This window comes from Geotrypetes seraphini, chromosome 18 (assembly GCF_902459505.1).
Source record: "Geotrypetes seraphini chromosome 18, aGeoSer1.1, whole genome shotgun sequence".
Taxonomy (NCBI): domain Eukaryota; kingdom Metazoa; phylum Chordata; class Amphibia; order Gymnophiona; family Dermophiidae; genus Geotrypetes; species Geotrypetes seraphini.
Window position 1 is genome coordinate 20,548,613 of NC_047101.1, and position 24,837 is coordinate 20,573,449.

The following is a 24,837-nucleotide window of genomic DNA, read 5'->3' on the forward strand; positions in this document are numbered from 1 at the left end:
TCGGGCGGGAAGGCACTCGCGCACGCGCGGTGCGGCCAACTAGAAACTTCTAGTTAAAAAGGTCCGTACCGAGGGCTCCGTCGGTGACGTCACCCATGTGTTAAGAATATCTGCCTGCTGTCCCTGGATAACACCTGTTACGGTAAGTAACTGTGCTTTCTCTGCATCCCTCTTCACAAACATATGTGATGTATGACTGTATTAATATATTAGGAGTGGAAAATGATGTGTAATAATTACAATAATTTACTCATGACTCCCTGATCTTTTTAAAATTAATAGAATTTTATTGTTCTTATGTGTTTCCCATATTCAAACACTGTAATAGCTTATTTATTTATTTATTTATTCAGATTTCCCATTAACGCTAATTGTGTTTCAATCAATTACTACAAAACTATATACTATAAAATACACACATACTCAATTAATATGTGCATTTCATCACTACAATGTAGTAAAATCTGTTTGACTATTGACCATTTAACACGTGTTTTAGATAACCAATAGCAGCGCTGAAAAGGGGAAATCTCACGATATTCACACAACATCGGTCATGTGACTGGTATTTAAGCTTTGCAATTAGGCCCCCCACCCGCATTTACAAATATCACCATTTATTCAGATTTCCCATTAACTCTGTTCGTCCGCATTTTTAACTTGCGCTCATTATACTAAAACCCGTCAATTGCGCACTGGGAAACTAATCCGTCAATTGCGCGAAAAAGTACTATAACTTTAGTATGATGATATACGTCATCATTATGCACTAATGGAGACAAGCTGATGTCATCACGCGTTTCAACACATATGCGCGCCATGCTAACGCTAATTGTGTTTCAATCAATTACTACAAAACTTTATATTATAAAATACACACATACTCAATTAATATGTGCATTTCATCACTACAATGTAGTAAAATCTGTTTGACTATTGACCATTTAACACGTGTTTTAGATAACCAATAGCAGCGCTGAAAAGGGGAAATCTCACGATATTCACACAACATCGGTCATGTGACTGGTATTTAAGCTTTGCAATTAGGCCCCCCACCCGCATTTACAAATATCACCATTTATTCAGATTTCCCATTAACTCTGTTCGTCCGCATTTTTAACTTGCGCTCATTATACTAAAACCCGTCAATTGCGCACTGGGAAACTAATCCGTCAATTGCGCGAAAAAGTACTATAACTTTAGTATGATGATATACGTCATCATTATGCACTAATGGAGACAAGCTGATGTCATCACGCGTTTCAACACATATGCGCGCCATGCTAACGCTAATTGTGTTTCAATCAATTACTACAAAACTTTATATTATAAAATACACACATACTCAATTAATATGTGCATTTCATCACTACAATGTAGTAAAATCTGTTTGACTATTGACCATTTAACACGTGTTTTAGATAACCAATAGCAGCGCTGAAAAGGGGAAATCTCACGATATTCACACAACATCGGTCATGTGACTGGTATTTAAGCTTTGCAAAAACGTCATAGATTCACAGAGAAGATGGCATCCTATGTGGGTTTCCGTGGACGTAAGCCCAATTTCTCCGAGCGTGAAGTACTCATATTAACTGAGTACTTCACGCTCAATGCTAAACTGCTTTTCCCCGTTAAGGGGAAAAGACGCAATATAGGTGAAATGGACAGGGCCTGGGGAGAACTTGCGCAGCTGTTCAACGCCCGCGCTATCACACCGCGCTCCGTAAGTATTTATCAAATACATGTTGTTCATAGACAATTGCGCGCTGACAAATTGGCGCGGATAAAGAATTTATTTTTTTGCGCGGAAGGCAAAAATGGATACGCATCTCCTGAAATCGCGCACTGCGTCATCATACATCTGCTGAAAAATTTTGCAGTTGATAATGGTGTCTCTCATGTACTTATTTGATTTAATTAGCTGTATTCCAGTCGGGTTTTCAAAATTTACATAATTATTATGCTTGCAATCTATTTCCATGCACTGCTTTCAATGCATATATATATATCATGTCTGCGCGATTTGTCCACGTGCTATTCTCTATGAACCATATATCATGGCTCACTCATGTCTCTCCATTATGTAATAGGTTGAGGATTTGAAGAAAAAAGCCCGCGAGCTCAGGCTACATCACCCTGCATGGGTCCGGGCTGTCCGCCGCAATCTGTACAACACCCCAGGTATGTTACAGTAAAATATCGGGTGGGTATAAGGTGTGCAGTCATAATATCTGTGTTGAACAATCATGTATTTTAAACATTGACAGGTCAAAAACTCGAAAGACAATCGCGCGCAGACAAACATTTTAAACATTAACAGTTTTTCATATACTTCTGACACTACATGCATTTATGTCTTCAGATGCGAGTGAGGAGGAAGAGGAGGAGGAGGATCAGGAAGAGGAGGAGGAGGAGGAGGAGGAGGAGGAGGAGGAAGACACCCCTATCCCTGACCGGCCGTTCCTTATCCCCCGCAGACGCCCCACCTCCCAATCCCCTTCCACCTCCGCCCAGTCCCATCCAACGTCCCAACCCCCTTCCACCTCCGCCCAGTCCCATCCAACGTCCCAACCCCCTTCCACCTCCGCCCAGTCCCATCCAACGTCCCAACCCCCTTCCACCTCCGCCCAGTCCCATCCAACGTCCCCAACCCCCTTCCACCTCCGCCCAGTCTCATCCAACTTCCCCCCACCGACGCCCTAGACCACCCTCTAGGATCCCCCTAAAAAAACGCCCCAAACCCTGCCCTGCCCCTTCATTCCCAATGCCCTGTTCCCCCTCCCTCCCACCCCCTAAACCCAAGTTCTGCCTTAAACTTTTCCCTGAAATTCGACCCTCTGTCATCACCTCTCCCCCAGCCCTCCCACGTACCTCAATGAGTACTGCCTCAACCCCCATCCTGGACAGATTTAGCGACCTCTCTGTCCAGTCCGGTAAGTGTTATGATATTTTTATTCTGTAATTTTTGTACTGTAAAAGCTTTTATTCATTTTTACAACGTACATCAAGTGTACAATTAATAAACACATTTATGATTTAAGACATCACTTGAATTTTAATAATATAATATAAAATGCTTAGGTTTGTTCATATGTAACAAAAACAACCAAGTTTGTCTCATAGATGCTTCCACTGTACATAATTGTCTTTTCAATGTCCACCTGCTTTTCATGCTCTTTTTCATTACAGATATATTGGCATCCCCCTCCTCTTCGCCGCCTTTGTCAACATCCCCACTCCCCATTCAAAGCCCCAACCGTTGTTCCACCTGTTTTGCCCCCCTCCGACCCTCAACCAGAGATTGTGGGACCAACCCTGCAACGGCCACCACCCCTGTTGCAGCGACCACTATTGTGGCTCACGCTGCCACAAACACAGATCCTCCGCCCAGTTCTGTAACAGTGGAGGACATTTACACGGCGGTGGTTACCATCTTAGCAGGGGTGGAGCACATGAACGACTGTGCTGAAGAATCCGTTCGACACATTCGTCACGTGACAGGGGCACTGCAGGTCTTGCTAGAAGCACTTCGCGGTACCCCTCCCACCCCGTGAATGGCTCCACTGTTAACGAGGGAGCTGCACCCTCTTGTCACCACTCCTCCCTCCCCTTCTTCCCCCCCTGCCTCACTCCCTCCCCCTCCTGCCCTTCGCCCTCCCAGAAAAAATACAAAAAAAGTATAAAAACAACTCCCTCCCCTTCTTCCCCCCCTGCCTCACTCCCTCCCCCTCCTGCCCTTCGCCCTCCCAGAAAAAATACAAAAAAAGTATAAAAACAACTCCCTCCCCTTCTTCCCCCCCTGCCTCACTCCCTCCCCCTCCTGCCCTTCGCCCTCCCAGAAAAAATACAAAAAAAGTATAAAAACAACTCCCTCCCCTTCTTCCCCCCCTGCCTCACTCCCTCCCCCTCCTGCCCTTCGCCCTCCCAGAAAAAATACAAAAAAAGTATAAAAACAACTCCCTCCCCTTCTTCCCCCCCTGCCTCACTCCCTCCCCCTCCTGCCCTTCGCCCTCCCAGAAAAAATACAAAAAAAGTATAAAAACAACTCCCTCTCCTTCTTCCCTCCCTTTCCATCCACCCCCCTCCACACTCCCACCCCTTCACATCCATTCACACCATACCCACCCCACTCCACCCACAGTCTCCAGCATCATGACTCGCCTGCCTCCTACCGTCTCGTGGGATCTTCAGTCCTCCTGTGAGTGTCTCTCTATCTCTCTCTCACTCTCTCCCTCCCTTCCTCCCTCCCTCTCTCTCCCTTACCACAGTGTTTTCTTTGCCCTCCAGCCTCCTGTGTCGCAGCAGTGGTGACTACAACTTCACAATTCATGTCTCCAGCATCATGACTCGCCTGCCTCCTACCGTCTCGTGGGATCTTCAGTCCTCCTGTGAGTGTCTCTCTATCTCTCTCTCACTCTCTCCCTCCCTTCCTCCCTCCCTCTCTCTCCCTTACCACAGTGTTTTCTTTGCCCTCCAGCCTCCTGTGTCGCAGCAGTGGTGACTACAACTTCACAATTCATGTCTCCAGCATCATGACTCGCCTGCCTCCTACCGTCTCAGCTCCCACATCTGGACTTGGCTTGCCAGCTCTCCTTCGATGATCAGAAAAATCTGACATCATATCTATGATACTTTTAAAAATACATTTTAATATACAACTTATTGAAAATAAAGGACAACTGCGTACTGGATAAATGCAAAACCTTATCAAACATAAGTGTTAATTTACATGGCTGTGTCAACTAGGTAGAATTTGTAATGCTACATGATTGACACCTTATCTTGTTTAGAGATGTTCTTAATAGAGTATAACACTTATCATGCTTAATCCTTTAAGTATAAATTAGATGAAATGCATTGAGGTGATATGTTAACATCTTTCCTTTCGTGCACACAAAATGTGATAGATGTATAAGGTGTACACCTGACATAATTTTAGTCACCCATCTCCCTGTATGCCTCTTGTAAGGAGATGCACATTTAGTTTGCTTTAAATCCTGAACTACTTACCATCAATAAAACAGGGGCACTGGTCTCCTGACGTAATAGCATGTATTTAATACGTACTTCCTGAGTGCTGTGTCAAAGCACTAGCATTGAACAGGTGCGCCAGTTTCCCCCAGACCCAATCGATTTCACCTATATTTCTAACTTTCCTCTTGATGGGGAATAGCAGTTTAGCATTGAGCGACATGTACTCAGTTAATCAGAGTACTTCACGCTTGGACAATTTGTGTTTCTGCACACAAAATCCATAATAGGAAGTCATCTTCTCTGTGTATCTATGACATTTTTGCAAAGTACTCAGTTAATCTAAGTACTTCCTGAGTGCAGTGTCAAAACACTAGCATTGAACAGGTGCGCCAGTTTGGCCCAGGCCCAGTCCATTTCACCTATATTTCTAACTTTCCTCTTGATGGGGAATAGCAGTTTAGCATTGAGCGACATGTACTCAGTTAATCAGAGTACTTCACGCTTGGACAATTTGTGTTTCTGCACACAAAATCCATAATAGGAAGTCATCTTCTCTGTGTATCTATGACATTTTTGCAAAGTACTCAGTTAATCTAAGTACTTCCTGAGTGCAGTGTCAAAACACTAGCATTGAACAGGTGCGCCAGTTTGGCCCAGGCCCAGTCCATTTCACCTATATTTCTAACTTTCCTCTTGATGGGGAATAGCAGTTTAGCATTGAGCGACATGTACTCAGTTAATCAGAGTACTTCACGCTTGGACAATTTGTGTTTCTGCACACAAAATCCATAATAGGAAGTCATCTTCTCTGTGTATCTATGACATTTTTGCAAAGTACTCAGTTAATCTAAGTACTTCCTGAGTGCAGTGTCAAAACACTAGCATTGAACAGGTGCGCCAGTTTGGCCCAGGCCCAGTCCATTTCACCTATATTTCTAACTTTCCTCTTGATGGGGAATAGCAGTTTAGCATTGAGCGACATGTACTCAGTTAATCAGAGTACTTCACGCTTGGAGAACTTGTGTTTTGGCACACAAAATCCATAATAGGAAGCCATCTTCTCTGTGAATCTATGACATTTTTGCAAAGTACTCAGTTATTCTAAGTACCTCACCACAATTGTGGCTCACACTGCACACAGACACACACACACTGACTGAATGAGAGCCAAAGAGTCAGTTTTCTCCACACTATGTCCATTTTTCAAATGTTCCTGTGCTTGATGGGGAAACAATACTTTAGCATTGCACAAAACATACTCTATCTGGACTAAATTTATGTATGTTTCTCTATATATGATCTTTTAAAGTTCATAGCCTTTTACATCCTCCAGTTCAAACACTGAATCTCAAGCATACAGAATACTTTTCTTTCTGTGAATTTATGCTTTCGCCCTCATCATCATCCTATTTTTAGACCAATTTCAAAATCTTTTCAATTTCAATATTCTTATAATAATCTTTATCATTCAATGTTATTATTTGCTGTTCACATCATGTTTACTTGTGTTCAATAATACTTACTTTGCATTTAACTTTGCCCTGGGAGATCTATGTTATCCATTCTATATGTTCACTGTATTATGCTTTCTTCAATAATACAGTTACTCAGAAATAAAAACATTATAACACAACTATTGATTCCAGAATTTATTTTACACTCACAAACTCCAATGACATTATGAACTTATAATGACTAACGTCATTTAACAAATTGTTTATTATTGTCTTTTAACATATTAAAACACTTCATAAAATCAATAACTAGAAAGCTGCAAACAAATTGTGGACAGTTTTGTTTGGGTTTTATTCGGTGGGGAGGGGCAGTGAAGCTTGTCTTTAATCTTTGAAATCTGTTGGGCCTGAAGACAACTCAGCGTGAAGACGACAGAGCATGAAGACACTTGTAAGTTTGAACATGAATAACGATTTAAACAAACAAAGAAAATGACATAATGATCGTCATAAACACTTAAAACATATATTATGTCATATAACGATTATTAAGCTAATTCAGCTTTACAAATTTTTACAATTCATACAACAAACATATCATGCAAGACAAACAGAAATAATGAAACTTAGCATTTGACAGATGGATCAGATGAATAGACACTGCAGGCATCAGACTATGGGCATTTCATTATGACCCCAATGCAAACACCCACTATGCCCATTTACCTTCCACTATTACAGGTCTCACAGTCCACAATTAATGTGTCTGGTAACGGGACAAAAACACCTGGGGAAAAAATTTGGAACTATCCCAAAATCTGCAGCCTGGAACTGGGTAACCTGGCCACCCTGTTACTTTGATTTATTAAACTCTTTTTTCCAATATGAGAATGACACGAACTAAATTCACCATCCTGTCCATATGAGTTATGTAGCTGTCCTTGTCCCTCTCCCATTCCTATCATCTCTGCTTTAACAGTGTCAGGTCAAGACCACACCAAGACAAAGGCCGCTGAGCGCAGGGCAGAGGCATGTGCCTAACAAAATTAATAATGCATTTTTAAGGTCTCCAAAATAATGAGGGAAGTTGCCTTGCCTCGCGCTGAGTTGCTCGCGCTCAGTTGTCAGTTGTCTCGCGCTCGATTGTCTGCGCGATTTTGTCCGCGCGCGATTGTCTTGCGCGCAATTGTCTATGAACCGTTTTGAGCTCAGTTGCTCGCGCTCAGTTGCTCGCGCTCAGTTGTTTTGAGCTCAGTTGTCTTGCGCTCAGTTGTTTTTGAGCTCAGTTGTCTTGCGCTCAGTTGTCTTGCGCTCAGTTGTTTTTGAGCTCAGTTGCTCGCGCTCAGTTGTCTTGCGCTCAGTTGTCTTGAGCTCAGTTGTCTTGCGCTCAGTTGTCTTGCGCTCAGTTGTTTTTGAGCTCAGTTGTCTTGCGCTCAGTTGTCTTGCGCTCAGTTGTCTTGCGCTCAGTTGTTTTTGAGCTCAGTTGTCTTGCGCTCAGTTGTCTTGCGCTCAGTTGTCTTGCGCTCAGTTGTTTTTGAGCTCAGTTGTCTTGCGCTCAGTTGTCTTGCGCTCAGTTGTTTTTGAGCTCAGTTGCTCGCGCTCAGTTGTCTTGCGCTCAGTTGTCTTGCGCTCAGTTGTCTTGCGCTCAGTTGTCTTGCGCTCAGTTGTCTTGCGCTCAGTTGTCTCGCTCGTGCACATTCATGAAAATAATTTGCGCTCAATTGTCTTGCGCTCAATTGTCTTGCGCTCAGTTGTCTTGCGCTCAGTTGTCTTCACGCTCATTTGTCTTGCGCTCAGTTGTCTCGCGCTCGATTGTCTGCGCGATTTTGTCCGCGCGCGATTGTCTTGCGCGAAATTGTCTTGCGCGCAATTGTCTATGAACCATATTTTGTACTGTGTAGGAAGAAAGTCATTTCTTTGCCTGGCATCTTAAGGTTTCATTTGTGTGTATTAGTACTTTTAGCTTGTGGTCCTGCATGATCAAGGCCAGGTATTCTGGTAGGAATGAAGATTGAAAAGCATTATTGGTGTTATGGTCCCAAGTAGGAAGATATTTGTAAGCACTCTTTCAATCCTTTTGGACCCAGAAAGGCCTTCACTTAAAACTTAACTGAGACTACTGCCCTAGGATTACCATATACCTCCAAAAAACGGAAGATGGATTGAGACATTTGGGTTTATTTCTATTGCTTTCAATGGAAGTAAAGCCTAGATGTCTCAACCAGTCCTCTTTTCTCTGAAGTGTATCCTGTTTGGTTTCTCACAGAAAAGGCATTAAGCCCTGTGCTACAGTTTAATTTTTAAGGATTGCCTGTATAGGCTTTAAGGTTCATGGAAATGACTGAGAGAAAAGCACTAAGTTATTTGAATGTGATATTCTGAGGGCTGTACGTGATTCTTTTTTTCTTTTTAATTTATTTGCTGGGTTTGTTTTGTTGCTTGGAAATGAACATCACTTGTTGTCTGGTTTGCTTTCACTCTGAGAAAAGCACTAAATCATGGGTTTGCTTTCATAATAGAAAAAAAGCCCCCACTAAGGCCCCCCCCCCCCTTTTATGAAGCTGCGTTAGGCTTTTTTATTACCGGCTGCGGCGGTATTAGCTCCGATGCTCATAGGAATTCTATAAGCGTTGGAACTATTACCGCTGAGACTGACAAACAAAAAGCCTCAGGTGGCTACATAAAAGGGGGCTAAGTTATTTGTGTGTAATATTCTTGTTATGTTTTGCGTATAAAATAATTAGAACTACAATTATTGTCTAGACTAAAATAATCACTGGCATTGAGCTGATGTTTGGCTTTCTGTGCATAATGCAGAACCCATCATGCCACACAAGTTGTATTTTTATTGATGTTGCTTTCAATCAAAATAAAAGTTAGAACCACCCCTCTCCCCCCTTTTGCAGGCTTCAATTGTTTATTTGCAATGCCATAATAGGCCCATAAAATTGCATAAAATCATCTTTCTGCTTCAATCAGGGAGATGCGGGGAAGAAAATTCACACTTCGGGGACGGGGATGATAAATGTGCTTCACGGCGGGGTCGGCGAGAGGACGGGGATGAAAATGCAGGGATGGTGAGGGGATGGGGAAGAATCTTTGTCGCCGCATCACTCTCTATTCAGCATCCACTGTAGCCACACCTATGTGTTATACGGATTAGTCTATTCTAAAATCAAAAATGGATTCCTATTATTTTAACTCTTCAAGAGATCTATACATTGCAGTGGAAGATGCACTTCCTCTCGCACACTGCAATGAGTTACATGATGACACGGCAGAGTCAATTAGCCCTCACACACAATAGCAGCTTGTAAAGTATAAAGAGCCAAGGAGGCTGGAAACTCATTTAAATTTTAAATGAATTCACTGCCTGCGGGCATAGCATAAACAGTAATAGCAATGTCTGTAGAAAAAAAATAACAAGGTATTTTTTCCAATGCAAATAAACAAATATTTCTCTTCCTATCAGAAACAGTTAATATCTATAACCGAGATATGCAGACTCCATTTCAATGAACTACAAGGCATTGCAATTTAAATATCTGCATATAATTTACACAGCAGGATCATTTGGAAGATTGCAGGATCTTTTTTTTCCCCCTCTTCTTCTCAGTAAGACAAGTCGAGCCTCCACTGTCACAAATTCCACTGAGGATTCTTAACAGGCATTCTGTATGAGAGAAATACAATTTAACAGTAGTTTCCTTAATGTCTCAATCATTTCTAAAGTCATCTCAAGAGAATAATTTTCTGCCAGAGAAAGAGAGAACTGGGGGAGGGCAAAAGAGCCAACTAGCATTTTGAAGTGATTAGAATATTTCATCAGGAAGAATGTGATCTTGAAATAGGGTCAGTGCAGGGGTTGGGGGTAGGCTCCCATCAGATCTCTGTTTGCCCTGAAGCAAAATCAAGAGGGTTTTTTAAATTATTATTATTATTCTGTTGAAGCCATGCGTGAATTTCTTTTAAAAAAAAAAGTTAACTATCTGGTCTGACAAAAAAACCTTAAAACGTGTCTGCATGGAAACGGGAAGCAGAGCTGCAAAAACCAAAGCAAAATGGAGGAAACCTGTCGCAATGGATTTCCTTGAAATTTGTAAACCCACACTTTAATTGATTTTATCACTCTTTATTTATTTATTTCTTCCCGTGACATTGACAAAGGTTGATAAAGATTCCCCAGAAAAAGTGAATTTTGGGGTTTGGCTTTGTGGTATAGATTTGCAAGGCAATAGTTAAACTCCACAGCTGGCATTTCTTTTAAAGACCAGCCATGGCATTTAAATGTTTATCTAGATAGTCAGGAGTAAATTCTCTATTACTGCGTTTAACTTAGACGTGCTTTGGACGTCCGATGTAAGTGAATAATTACGGAGTTAAGGGTCTTAATTAATGTTAATTGGGAAATAAACGGCACATAGACGTCCCTAAGAGGTAGTTGACGGACTGACGTCTACAGAAAGCATAGTCCCGTCTCCAGCTCTGGACGTGGGTGTTCCGTGGGCGTTACGTGGGCGTGCCAAATGGGGACGCTAGATAGGCGCTACCTGAGCGAACACCTGCGTCTAAATATCGTGTATTATGTAGACGCTCGGACATCCTAAGCATTGATGAGAGCACATTAACCAGGCGATCCACAAATGTCATCTTGCTGTCAGAGGAAAGGTTTCCTCTCATCAATGCTTAGGATATCCGAGCCATGGTAAGTTGAAAATAGGTTTGCCTGGAAAGGGAAATGTGCACCTTACAAATGGCAAAGTCCACCATGTAGACCCTGTTATAAGAGCTAATAGGAAAAAACTAGGACCTTATTAAAATGAGCAAAGGTGGGAGTCGAACCGGGGAGTTTCAGAGGTCAGAGCTCGGAACAGGAGCATTACCGTGTTGAGCTAGAAATGCTTTCTTGTGCTTATAGCAGTTTGGATTTGCTTATACCGCTTCTTATAGGCCGTTAATTCTGCTAAGAGACAAAACACTGCAGTTGTATATTATTGTTTCTTCACCATTTCAGAAATGTATACTTTACCATGATAAAAACTAACAAAGTATGCCATGTTTAAAAGGAGAAATATAAGATGAGTTGAACTCAAATTCTTAGCATGGAAGGGGGAAAAGTTTATTTTTCTGCTACACAGCAAAGTTGTACAGTAATGTTATATTCAACTCCTATAAGAAGTGGAAAGCATCATCAAAGTGCACCTGGAAGGTAGATATGCCACAAGTAAAATACAGGCTGGGATTTGAACCCTCAAAGCCCGGAAGATTGGTAGAGAGTGCCTTTCCTCACTGAGCTACAGCAACTTTTGCTCCAATGTCTCTGGCTCCCTTGTCATATCATATCTTAGTGAAGTGCTAAGGGAAAAGGAGTTTAGCTATAATGTCATAGTAGGCTGAGACAAAAGAGTGGTAGCTCAATGGTTAAAAGCGCTGCTTTCACTGAGCCCCAAACCCATATTCCCAAGTGTGCTTGAATGCATGTGAGGTGGAGCTCTATTTTTCTCACACGCTAATCTTCATTCTAAGCACTGTACTAATGGATATATGACTGTAAGTAATCTGTTCCGTTTAGGCGTCATACCCGGAAAAATTGTGTTTTTTTGCCCTTACCGATCAGTGTCATTTGTGCTGCAATTCTTTAATACATATTTGATATTTGTTTTCTACTTGAAAACCTTCCAAATCTTTAGGCATTCCTTTACTTAAACTTATTTGAGTTCATCCTGATATGATAGCTAATGAGCATAGACAGCTCAGTCAAGTATGATATGAAAGGGTGGTGAGATGGACTTAAGTAGAAGCAGCTGTAGCTCTATGTGTTAGGAGCCAGCCTGTGCTCCTAACATCCAGAGGTTGTGAGTTCTACACCCAGCACATCTTTTAATTGTGGCATACTACTTTGAAGGTGCAGAATGATGAGGTCACAATGAGGTCAGTTTTGTGCAACTGAAGACCTCCATTTTGCAATGAGGGAAGCTTGAATGTTAAGGTGTGTATCTGTTTATTCTCTTTTTAAGTGCTGATAATGTGTGCTGTTTTTTCTTTGCTTTCAAAAGAGAGCCGATTGCAGTGCTGTTTGTTGTTCACTTTTGTTTCCTTGCATCCTAACAGTTCTCAGAAGTGGTGGAATTTGCTGTTTCTCCTCAGCATTCTGCAGCCACAGGTGCATGAGATACTTTCATGAATGTGTTTCTTTTGATGCAATATAGGCATTGGCCAACAGCTATGAGTTAAATCAAACTTCAGAGGGCTTGGACAGGTGTTGAAGAATGATCCAGTTAGGGGGGGATGTTTTTGGTGGGGGAGGGTGTTCAGCATGAGAGAGAACAGGTTGCATTAAATATTAGACAATGGGCTGCACATAATAAAAGCTGAAGCAAAATATTGATATGTAAAGGCAAGGCTAAAGAGTTACCAGGTGTCCTGGCTGAGAAATGAATATAAACTATTTGCTAACCTTACTCAAGACTTGAACCCCCTGATGTATGGAAGATGAAAAGCAATGCCTTAAGGCATAGAGCTATAGAGGTAACTTTGTTTAGAACATAGAGCTTCGTATCAAAGCTTAGAGATGTGAAGGAAATGACTACAACGTCACTACAGCTGTATATGGCAAAACGACATCCAATGCACATCCAATTAGATTTGAATCCTAACGGTTCCTATGACGTCAGCCGCTAATTAGGCGTGCATAGTATATAGAAAGCTTTGGCACAGCCATTTTTCCTATGTAGGACCCCCTCATGTGAGTTGGTGTTTGTGGTGTTCCGTTTCCTCAATGATGAAACTTTGTGCTATGACTTGGCTGTTCTCCTTTATACTCCCTTCTGTCTTTGACACTCCTCCCCACCCCCATTATCTGTATTTCTTTATGGATTTTTATGGGTGTTTATGGATTTTTATGGGTGTTGGTGTGAGGGATTGTTGAGGACTTAGGTTTTGTGTTAAGTGTGGAGGGGAATCAATTGTTAGGGAAAAGAAGGGGCCAGGCCAGGTTACACACAGATGCCCACACCCACCACTCTCCCTGCTTTCATAATGTCATGGTCTGCCCCACCTCCATTTTCCATATCTGCAACTCTCCATGCAAGAAATTCGATTTCCGTTTTGGAGCCATGTTGTAAGGTGAAGACATCTTTTCAGGCTACTTGTAGAACACGTTCAAACACACCCCCATAGGACAGCCAATGAGGTGTGATGGGCATGGTTAGGAAGCGGGACAAACAACCACGCCCGAACGGCGCCCAATAGGCATTGGGAAAGTTTTCCCGCCCTACTGACGTCAGACGCTACATAGGCGTGCATGGGTATAAGAAGGTCCAGTTGAGTAGTGTTTCCTTTCTATTCTGTCCTATTGCTTATGCAGATGTTTGAGACTTTACTCTGTCTTAGTCTTTTACATTTTTTTTCCTATCTCTGCCTCCCATTTCTCTCTATTCCACAGAGCCATTAACAAGCTACATGTCATTCTAATATGTTGTTTTATCTTTTCTAGAAGCAGCTCAGATAGCAAGTCCAGGTGAGAATGATATTTTGTAAGCTACTTAGGTGTCCTTATGATAGAACTAAAGAAACCAACCAGAAAAACTGACTTCTCTTTATGGGCTTTCATTGTGTGCTATTGTTTATAATAGTTATTTTATTTCTGATATCTCCTACTCTCCATTCCACAGGTCTGACAAAAATGACTGAGAAGACTGATAAAGACCATGCTGGTAGAAATTTTGCTGGTAGAAAAATGGATATGTAAGTAAAATGGATGTGTTCACACATCTGAGAGGGTTTACTCATAGAGCTAAAGTTAATTCTTTGTAGAATCAAATTACAGGCAAGTTAAAATCAGGTGAGGAATGGTTCTGTGTACTAACTCATTGATAAAAATAGGTCGGGTGTGTTGGGGGGTGAAAACACTGCCATTCAGTGGACATCCAATCAGTGTACATGGTTCAGGTGGAAAACTCCTAATGAGTGCCTAATGGCTGCCATTTTTAATAAGGAGTCTAAAGGTATGTTAGCAGCTCTGTTACTTCTAGGTGTGTGTTCTGCCACAACTTCAGTGTTTAATTTTGGAGACATAGGTCTTTGTTAACAGTTTCTCTCTATTCTTCATTTCAGGTTAACTCTGCTCATCACCTATGTGTTTGCCAGAGAGAGACCAGACGAGCAGCTCAGCACACCAGCTTGCACCTAGCCAAATAGTTGTAGGTGAGAATGATATATGGTAACCTTTATTTGCTTACTCTACTATTCTTCACTTGAGTCACTCTTCTGATGAGTGAAATAAATGTTCACAAAGCTAACATGTTTCAAACTTCTATTGTTCTCTTTACACAGGTATCCTTGATGACTTTCAGGAACAATAGTAAATTGATAATGTTGGCCTCATAGAACACCATGGCATGCATTCCTGCTGTTATATGCACACAAACTTTTTGTTTTCAGTTAGTCTATTCCCTCACATGAGTTCTAAACAGTAGCAGTGGAGGATTACAGGTGATATTAACCCACACCATCAGCGAGTTAAGGCTATTGCTTTAACAACTATACCACGGTGACATCTAAGCAGCTCAACATAAATGAGGTTAATACATTGCTTCAGGGAAGGGAGGACAGATATGGACCTTGGGGGTTGAACCCCCTGTTTGTGAATCTTGTGTAAACCATCTTCTCCTCTTTTCTGTTTTCAGGTGTCTTAGTATTGTCTGCAGTATTGTCAGATGGAGTTTTGTATTACTGAGAGCAGTGCAGCTGTGAGCATCTTTGTGGTTTCCACACCTGCTTAACCAAAATAGTGCAGCTCAAGAACCAGGAGGATAGATTGAGGTATGTGGCCTTTACTTCCATCACCTTCCGTGAAAGGAAGAAAAACCCACATGTCTCATTTGGATTCTACTGGTGTGGAGCCAACTCTTACTAGCAGTAACCCTATTCCTCAACAACAAATCTACCACAGTGACTTATATTCTCTTCCTTATGTAGCCATTTACTTTGGAACAGGGACTGGCTTACTTTGCACATCATAGCTGAGATGTCGTCATCTACCTACAGTTGCATATACCCTTGCATTCACTTGCTTCTTTCCTAGATTCTGCAATGATTTGACATCAGAGTGGCTAGCAGGTAATAGAATGAATGACAGACCCCAATAAAGATTGTCAAACTTTCTATATGTCACCTTGTTTTTATATTGAAAAGGGCCCATTCAGCAGTCCCTCCTGAACCCCTATCTACCTTGGACTCTGTCCACTAAACTGCTGATGCTACAAGGTTAAAACCACACAGGAAAGTTTAAACAATTTTTTTATTCAAATATAAAACTTTTTTTAAAATTTAAACTTTTGAACAAAATAACTATTTACATAACACATAACGCAGGGAAAGAGGGTGGGTGCCCCCCAAGAGCAGCTTGAGCTACCTCAGGCGAGGGGGGCGGAAGAGGTGCAGTTATTGAGAGGGTGTATGGCTGCTGGCACCATGCCCTCTTTCGGCTACCAGCCGCAAGAGGGCATGTTCCATCCTCTCAACACACCCTCTCAATACCTGCACCTCTTCCAAGAGGGCAGAGTAGGGCTCTATCTCCCTGACCACCCCCTCCTGAGGCTGGTAGGGCTGCTCCTGGGGGGGAACAGCAAGGAAAGTGGGTGGGATGGGAACAGGAAGGGCAGGAGAGTGAGGGGAAGGGCTATGGGTGGGGGAAGGGGAAGGTCCAACAGGGGATGGTGGTGGTGGTCCTGGAGGTAGTGGTGGGGCAGGCGGTGGGGATCCAGGGGGCAGTGGTGGGGCAGGCAGTCCAGGGGGCAGTAGTGGGGCAGGCGGTGGAGGTTCAGGGGGCAGTGGTGGAGGTCCAGGGGGCAGTGGTGGGGCAGGCGGTGTGGGTGGTCCTGAGGGCTGCCAGGCCTCCTCCTCCTCCTCCTCTTCCCTCTCCTCTTCCTCCTCCTCCTCCACCGAGGACCAGGGTGGGGCTCCCTCCATTAGTTGCGGGGCCTCCTGAGCTACCAGTCTTTTGCCTCAACTGACTGTGATATGATAGCTAAGTAGAGTATACTTTAGCACATCACTAAGGTATGCTATGACAGGGGAACCAGAGACACAGGTGTAGGTCAGTGAGTAAAAGCACTATATCGATCATCTGTAGGTTGTGAGTTCAACTCCCGGCTTGTCTTTTACTTGTGGCATATCTACCTTCCAGGTGCACCTTGATGATATCACAATGAGATCAGCATTGTGCTGCTTGCTACTTCCTCTTCCTGTGAACTAGAAGCCACATTCAGGTCTAATCTGTGTTTTGATTCTGTTTCTAAATTGGGCCAGTGTAAGTTATGGGATTTACCTTTGTTCTGAAGAATGAGCTGATTGTTGCAATGTTTTAAGACCAGGAGAGTGTTCTTTCGAGCAAGATATCACTTCTAAACTATCCTCTCTGAAATAATGTCTCTGGGAAATCGAGAGAAAGCTTATTGGATGACTTAGGGTGCCTTTCCTGCCAGTCTTTGTCGAACTTAAACGAAGTTTATATGGTGTTCAAAGTCCTATCCTTTCCACTTCTAATAGGAGGTGAGTATGACATTTCTGTACAGCTTTCTGTGTAGCATACATCTACCGGTTCCCACCTTCCATACTGATAATGTAAGTTCAACACCCACTCGGTACGTTTCATCTTCTAGTTCTCCTTTGAAACATAACATATTTTTTTTCCTTGTATTAATGGTAAACTGTACAATTCTGATATCCTAGAGGAAAAAGATACAATACAGCAGTGTTCTCTGTCTGCCATTCCCTACCTCACTGATATTGCTAGATCAACTAATATATAGTTTACAAAATGGTATACTGTGTTTTAGTTATCTTTTTCATCATCCTATACTTACAATGCTGAATGAGTGATAATAAAGAGTATAAATAAAGTATAATTTAAAAAAAAACAACAAAAAACAAAACCGTACCCACGTCTATCACGGGTCCATTGGAGACGTCTTAATGACGTTTCAGAAACCTGCGTCTATTTTGCGCGAAGAGGTTGTAGGGACGTCTACCGCACGCCTAAGTACCGTTTGATTGACACTTGCGTTTCCCGGAAGTCTAAAGCACGCCTATGTTAGACGTACTAATAGAAAATTTACCCCTCAGTGCTTAAAGATAACCAGGTATTAGGGCTGAACATCTGGATATGGTGCTCACCACTGATACTATTTGAATAAAAAGTAGACATGAATCCAGACCATTTCAGAAGAAAGGTAGGGTTTGTTTGGTGGGGGGAGAGAAGGGGAGGGGAGCATCTGCTATTCACACAGATCGGCCATTATAGAATACAAGCTTAACCCTTTATTTGGCATTGTTGTTCAGAAGCAACATGGTTTATGGTTTATTAATCTTGTTATACCACTTATTCCATTTTACTGGTCCAAACAGTTTCCATGATACAATCAAATAAAAACAAAATTAAAAAATAACTCCATTGTTAGATAGAATAGACCTAACACATAACAACATATAGGATAACATTCACTCCTAAATACGTCACAATGGCTTGATTGTCCTTTACTTGGCTCATTTTTATTACATTTTGATTTCTAGAGTGGCGCAGTGGTTAAAGCTACAGCCTCAGCACCCGGAGGTTGTGGGTTCAAACCCACGCCACTCCCTGTAACCCTGGGCAAGTCACTTAATTCTCTATTGCCCCAGGTGCATTATTAGATTGTGAGCCACTAGGACAGACATGGAAAAATGCTTGAGTAAACTGTTTTGAGTTCCCTTGGGAGAGTGGTATAGAAAACTGAATAAATAAATAGCAGGCATTATATGGAAATGATTGCATGTGTCTATGTGAAATGATTCTCTGGGTGTGATTTTTGTGATTTTGCATGTTGTAAAGCAAAATAATAAGTTGCCAGGATCCCATGAAATAAAATGATTGGGCCCTTTTAGGGTGCACTGAGCTTTAGAAAAAAAGGGTCCCTATTTATTTGCACTTTTCAGAAATAGGGGCACACTCTTTCCAATAGTTGAGTTACCATGCATGAGTCAACCATCAGGCTTGCTCATATAAACAAGGGGAAAGTGTGTGCCCACTTTCTGAAATAGTGCATCCTCTTCCCACCTAGTGTGAAGTATTTCCAAAGAGTGCACACCATTGACAGAAACTGACAAAGCAACAAAATGTTCAGAAAGACCTGAATAAAATGAAAAATCCTATAAAGAATACAAGAAACCACACAAAATGAACACTTTTTGGTTGTCTATCCCTAGAGTTTGTAGATGCATGTAAATGATTGGAATACCGATATTTGCATACACACTTGATATATAATCAAGATGGCTCCTAATAGAATTAACCCCCAATGAGCTCATTGCCAGAGGATGTGGTAACAGTGGTTAACATATCTGGGTTTAAAAAAGGTTTGGACAAGTTCCTGGAGGAAAAGTCCATAGTCTGCTATTGAGACAAACAATGGAGGAAGCCAGTGCTTGCCCTGGGATCAGTAGCTTGAAATGTTGCTTCTATTTGGGTTTCTGACAGGTACTTGTGAACTGGATTTGACCACTGTGGAAACAGGATACTTGGCTAGATGGACCTTTGGTCTGACCCAGTATAGCTATTCTTTTGTTCTCATGTTCCTGACCTGGGGAAGAAGGTTCTGGTCTTCTAAAGTTAGTCAACGAAATAAAAAAGATATCATGTTATTTTGTGTTTCTATTTATTAACCTTTAAAGTGGACCAAGCCAGCAACCACACTACTTCACCCAAGAACACATCTCTGAAATGCAAAGCCACAAAAGGTTCTGGAAGATATATGGTTCATTAAACCGAGGAAAAAGCCTCAAGAAAGAAGCTGTCAAGGCAGGCTGCCAATGTAGTGTTGCCTAGTTGTATCAGAGTGACATGGATGACAGCCAGAGGGGCCGAACAGATGTAAGAGAATATAAGCAGGGGAAGACACCATTTGTAAAAGCATCTCTTGAAGGAAAACAAAAAAATAAATCAGTTTTTGCTCAAACATCATCTCTAGCGTAATCTATAGTAAAGCCCAGAGTGTTTGTTAGGAGAGACCCATAAATGCCATTTCTCCAATTTTTAAGGGGCAATAGAAAAACATGTTTAATGTGAGAAAATGATTTTATGTGTGAAAACATAATTTCCAATTGATGGATGACAGTGCAAACAGTTGGAGCTGTGGCAAAAGTGGGCAGTACCGATGACAAGGGTTCGGCAGGGCAGAAAAGCATCTGCGCATATTTTGAACATCATTTGGGCACCTGCTTTCTTGAAGACGAGTTTTCAAATCCATCGTTAATGAATGAACAACAGAATTAAATATAAATGAAGAATAAGAGTTTGAAGGAGACAGGGGAAAGTGAATGGAAGAATTTGAGGAAGTTAATTTAATGAAAGGAGCTGAAAAAACAAACAAACAAAAAAAAAAAAACCTCCGAGGAGGAAGTGATGTCATAGCTCAGGATGGCCGCTTAATTCCAGAGCTCCGATGGGGCTGCTAATTTTTGCTGGGGACACATTCTCAGAACCTCAATACTTGTTATATCAGCGGTGTATTGCATAGTTTATAGAATGGCCACACGGAAGAAACTTGAAAAACCCAAAAAAAAACCAGGAAGAATCATTCATTTCCCCTTAACCCTCTTCCTATGTTTCATACCAGGATTCAGAGGATGATGTTTGTAAAGGGCAAACATTCTTTCCGTACCCTTCCTGGACTGTGAGATGGGGCATATGCTCTTAAAAGGTGTTATACTCTCACAAGCGTGGTCCCTTCACTCAAGGAAAACATTTCCTGGTCAAGTTTCAATTAATAAAAGTAAACATCCTTATATTTAAACACCATGGCAAGTATTGAATGCAAATGCTGACCAGAAGCTTTATGATTATTCCTGGATGCATAGCTCTGGGTTACCTAGGTACTGCCAAAATACAGACTAGCAGTGGACTAGCGAGGGAGGTTGGCACCCGGATGGTAGGGATGTTGGCATGTCAGAAGGGAGCCGAGGACAGCACGAGCAGCAGGTGCAAGATGATGCTCATGCTAGTGAACATTTCTAATCTAATATCTGTGTGTCGCACAAACATAAAAAGGTCAAGGAGACCTGCAGTGGGAAAAGGGCTTCTTGGGCCATAGAGGGTGGGGGAAGGGGGAGAAAGAGGAGAAAAGAAAAAGGACCTAATCATACTAAGCAAAAGAAAAAAGGTACATGTGGAGATCATGTAGATATTAGTTATCAAAGAGTAGAGTTTTCAGTTTCCTCCGGAATAGGGCATGATTGGATTCTGTGAGGTTATTCTAGATTATGACTCCCAGGAAGGTGAGCATGGATTGGAAAATTCTTCTGCACTTGAGATTTTTTGGCGAAGGGAGGTTTAGCTGAATCCTGTTTAGAATTCTGTATGTTGTGGACCATGCATCAGAGAAAAGTTTGATGAGAAGAGAGGATGAGTTACCGTAGGTTATGTGATGTATGAGGTGCATGGGGGGGGGGAGGCAGAGAGGAGGAGAGGCCCCCCTAAAGATGGTACCCAGGGTGGTCTGTCCCAACCCCACCCCTCACTATACCACTGCAGACCAGTATCCAGGTAACTACTCACATAAAGTTAGGACAGCCTTTTCCTGTTCTAACTTTATTCAGGAACTGGCTGAAGATTGCCACTTACCAGGTAACAGGAAACTCTGTCCAGGCTTTGCCCCCAGATCACCCCACACAACTCAAATAGTGTCAAGCCAGTGGGTCTGACAGTCCATGGAAGGTAGCCAGCTATCTCCTGGGGTCAGTCAGATTCAAATTGTTTCTCTTATCTGCTGCTTCCTCTGTGTATTTTGAGAATGTTTTTCTTTCATTATTTAATAGTTTCAGTGTCGGACTACGTTACTATTATGGAATGTTTTGGTGCATTTTCATATGAAAAACATCATACTAAATATAATTATATGATACCCAAGTTCAATGAAAGATATTATTTTAGCTATAAGAGAATGATAGGTAGATGGCATAGGAATAAGCAGCAACTGTGCACGAATGCTATGCAGCCTTCTACAAATTAATTTTTTATTAGTCCTAACCAAGAAGTACCCCCTGTAATCCTAAACCCTGTAGTTATCTCTGCTCTGAGTTCTAAGTGCATATAGTGACACCCAGTGATCAAGAGCTAGAACTGCAGTTTTAGAAGAATTATTTTTTTCCAAGAAGAGTAAAAATAAATTTTTTTAAAAAACCCTGAAGGAAATAAGTTGATACCTTTTTTATTAGACTAACTTAATGCATTTTATGATGAGCTTTCGAAGGAAACCCTTCTTCTTCAGATCAGAAATAAGCAAATGTTGACAAATATCAGTATATATATAAGGAAACCATGAAAGCATTTTGGGGATAGGAAGAGGGAGGGAGAAACTAAAGGGCTGATTCTATAAACCAGGGATGTCCAACCTTTTGGCTTCCCTGGGCCATACTGGCCGAAAAAAATGTTTCTGGGGCTGCACAAATGCTGCAGCAAGACAGAGGAGGGAGCTTGCAAGACGGTAAACACCCGGGGATAGTAGAGGAAAACACTGCATCGCCCTCGACCGGGGCTGCACAAAATACTTCACGGGGCCACAGGTTGGACACCCCTGCTATAAACGGTGCCTAAATTGGACGGTGCCTAAAAGATGGTGCTGGCCAAGTGTCAATCACACTTAGGCGCTGCTAGCCACAATTCTGTAAATGGCACCCATATAAAAACTTAGGCACCTGAAATGTAGGCCAGGATTTTAAAGACCTACGTTTCAGACACCTACGATTTAGGAGAATCACATTTAGTGGTGCTTAAGTCACACTCTGCCCACTTAGGCATTAGTTGTCGCTAAGTGCCAGGTGCCTATCTTTTACAATTTTTTTTTAACAATTATTGAGGCTAATAAGAATATTTTGCCAATTAAGTTATTTTATTATTATACTACTTATAGCTTAGGTCAGGGGTAGGGAACTCCGGTCCTCGAGAGCCGTATTCCAATCGGGTTTTCAGGATTTCCCCAATGAATATGCATGAAATCTATTTGCATGCACTGCTTTCAATGCATATTCATTGGGGAAATCCCGAAAACCCGACTGGAATACAGCTCTCGAGGACCGGAGTTCCCTACCCCTGGCCTAGGTGTTTTACATTCAGGTACTCAAGCACTTTCCCCTATCTGTCCTGGTAGGCTCACATTCTTTCTAATGTACCTGGAGCAATGGGGGATTAAGTGACTTGTTCAGGGTCACAAGGAGCAGCATGGGATTTGAACCCACAACCTCATGGAGCTGAGGCTGTAGCTCTAACCACTGCACCACACACTCCCCACTAGTCACTCACCCTTTATAGAATCAGACCCTAAGTTCATAGAGGACATATCTGCTCTGAATACAAGATTAATGAAGTTATTTCATAGCAAACAAATGCTTAGCTATACTCCCAAAGGGAGTAGCCTGGAGAGCAGCAGGATGCTTTTCAAACAAACACAATAACTTTGTGAAATAAAGTTTAGAAAGTCCCCCTTGAAGCAGGAATACTGAAACAAGGACCTCATCAAGGATCCTGAAAAATATTCCAGAGCTAAGTATGGAGAAAAAAATTTGTAAAATAAATAGCCAAGAATTTTGCAGATCTGAAGAATGTTTTATCTGCTGTGTAAACATGCAATATAAAATTTGTGGATCCTCAATCTGGATATGAGTTCCAAATGAGACAATTTACAAGAGTGCCAGAGTAATCTATGCAGGCATCTGCCCATGTGGACTGGTATATATTGGTAAAATAAGGCAGTTTAATAAGAGATTGAATATAAAAGTGTAAGCACAGCACAGAAAAACACTTAACATAGTAACATAGTAACAAAGTAGATGACGGCAGATAAAGATCAGAATGGTCCATCCAGTCTGCCCAACCTGATTCAATTTAAATTTTTTATTTTTTTTTTCTTCTTAGCTATTTCTGGGCAAGAATCCAAAGCTTTACCCGGTACTGTGCTTGGGTTCCAACTGCCGAAATCTCTGTTAAGACTTACTCCAGCCCATCTACACCCTCCCAGCCATTGAAGCCCTCCCCTGCCCATCCTCCACCAAACGGCCATACACAGACACAGACTGTGCAAGTCTGCCCAGTAACTGGCCTAGTTCAATATTTAATATTATTTTCTGATTCTAAATCTTCTGTGTTCATCCCACGCTTCTTTGAACTCAGTCACAGTTTTACTCTCCACCACCTCTCTCGGGAGCGCATTCCAGGCATCCACTACCCTCTCCGTAAAGTAGAATTTCCTAACATTGCCCCTGAATCTACCACCCCTCAACCTCAAATTATGTGGAAAAGATTTTGTTCTACGTTAATACCCTTCAAGTATTTGAATGTCTGAATCATATCTCCCCTGTCTCTCCTTTCCTCTAGGGCAGGGGTGTCCAATGTCGGTCCTCGAGGGCCGCAATCCAGTCGGGTTTTCAGGATTTCCCCAATGAATATGCATTGAAAGCAGTGCATGCAAATAGATCTCATGCATATTCATTGGGGAAATCCTGAAAACTCGACTGGACTGCGGCCCTCGAGGACCGACATTGGACACCCCTGCTCTAGGGTATACATATTCAGGGCTTCCAGTCTCTCCTGTTTTTGTACAACACTTTCTAAGACCCTTTCTTTTGAGGACTATAAGTTCCTTGTTTTGGTAAAATCACAATTACATTGCAGAGAATAATCTTCTGATTTCATACTGTTCACCCACAAGGTCTTAATTAAGAATTAGATTTGGCAGTGTTTGTACAAGGGGGTGGTGAAAAGTTCTCAGGCCAACCAAAAAGAGAATGATATGGATATGGTTCAATCAATGACCTGAAACAATGTCAAAACATATAATTTTATTTCTGCCAATTGGCACTTAACGAAATAAGATAACTCTTTTTAGCTACAATGGCAAAATAACCCTCAGAATTTAGGAAGTTGGTTAGTTGGGCTGAGAACTTTTCAGCACCCCCTTGTATGTAATAAAAGTGAGTTAAGTATAGGATAATCAAGCCACTGTGACATCACTGATGAGGTTGGCTCTTATTGGCAGAATGAAGCATTATGACATCACAATCTCAGCTCTGGTCTTCACACTACGAGGGGGTGCTGAAAAGTTCTCAGTCCAATCAAGAAGAGAATGACGTGGGTGCGGTTCAATCAATGCTTCGAAACAATGTCAAAACATAAAATTTTGTTTCTGCAAATTGGCACTTAAGGAAATAAAATAACATGCTTTTCAGCTTCAGTGGCAAAATAACGCTCAGAATTTCGGAAGCTGGTTGGTTGGGCACTGTTACTGGGAGCACCTTGATTTTTTTCTAGATTGTCTGCCGATTGTTTCATTCCACTTTGTTTTGCAACTCCACCTAAACTCTGCCCAAAAATATG

At 41.9% G+C, this 24,837-nt stretch overlaps 2 protein-coding genes across 10 annotated transcripts in view; one reads left to right on the forward strand and one right to left on the reverse strand.

Moving 5' to 3' along the window:
- The window catches only part of GRIA1 (glutamate ionotropic receptor AMPA type subunit 1), an 843,377-nt gene that overhangs the window by 720,321 nt on the left and 98,219 nt on the right, over positions 1-24,837 (reverse strand). The gene's annotated exons all lie outside the window — the stretch shown is intronic.
- On the forward strand, positions 2,670-3,707 carry LOC117351920 (probable serine/threonine-protein kinase nek3). Its single transcript, XM_033927813.1, has 2 exons — positions 2,670-2,936; positions 3,193-3,707. Exons 1-2 carry the CDS (start codon positions 2,768-2,770, stop codon positions 3,555-3,557), a joined length of 534 nt encoding a protein of 177 aa, XP_033783704.1. The 5' UTR covers positions 2,670-2,767; the 3' UTR covers positions 3,558-3,707.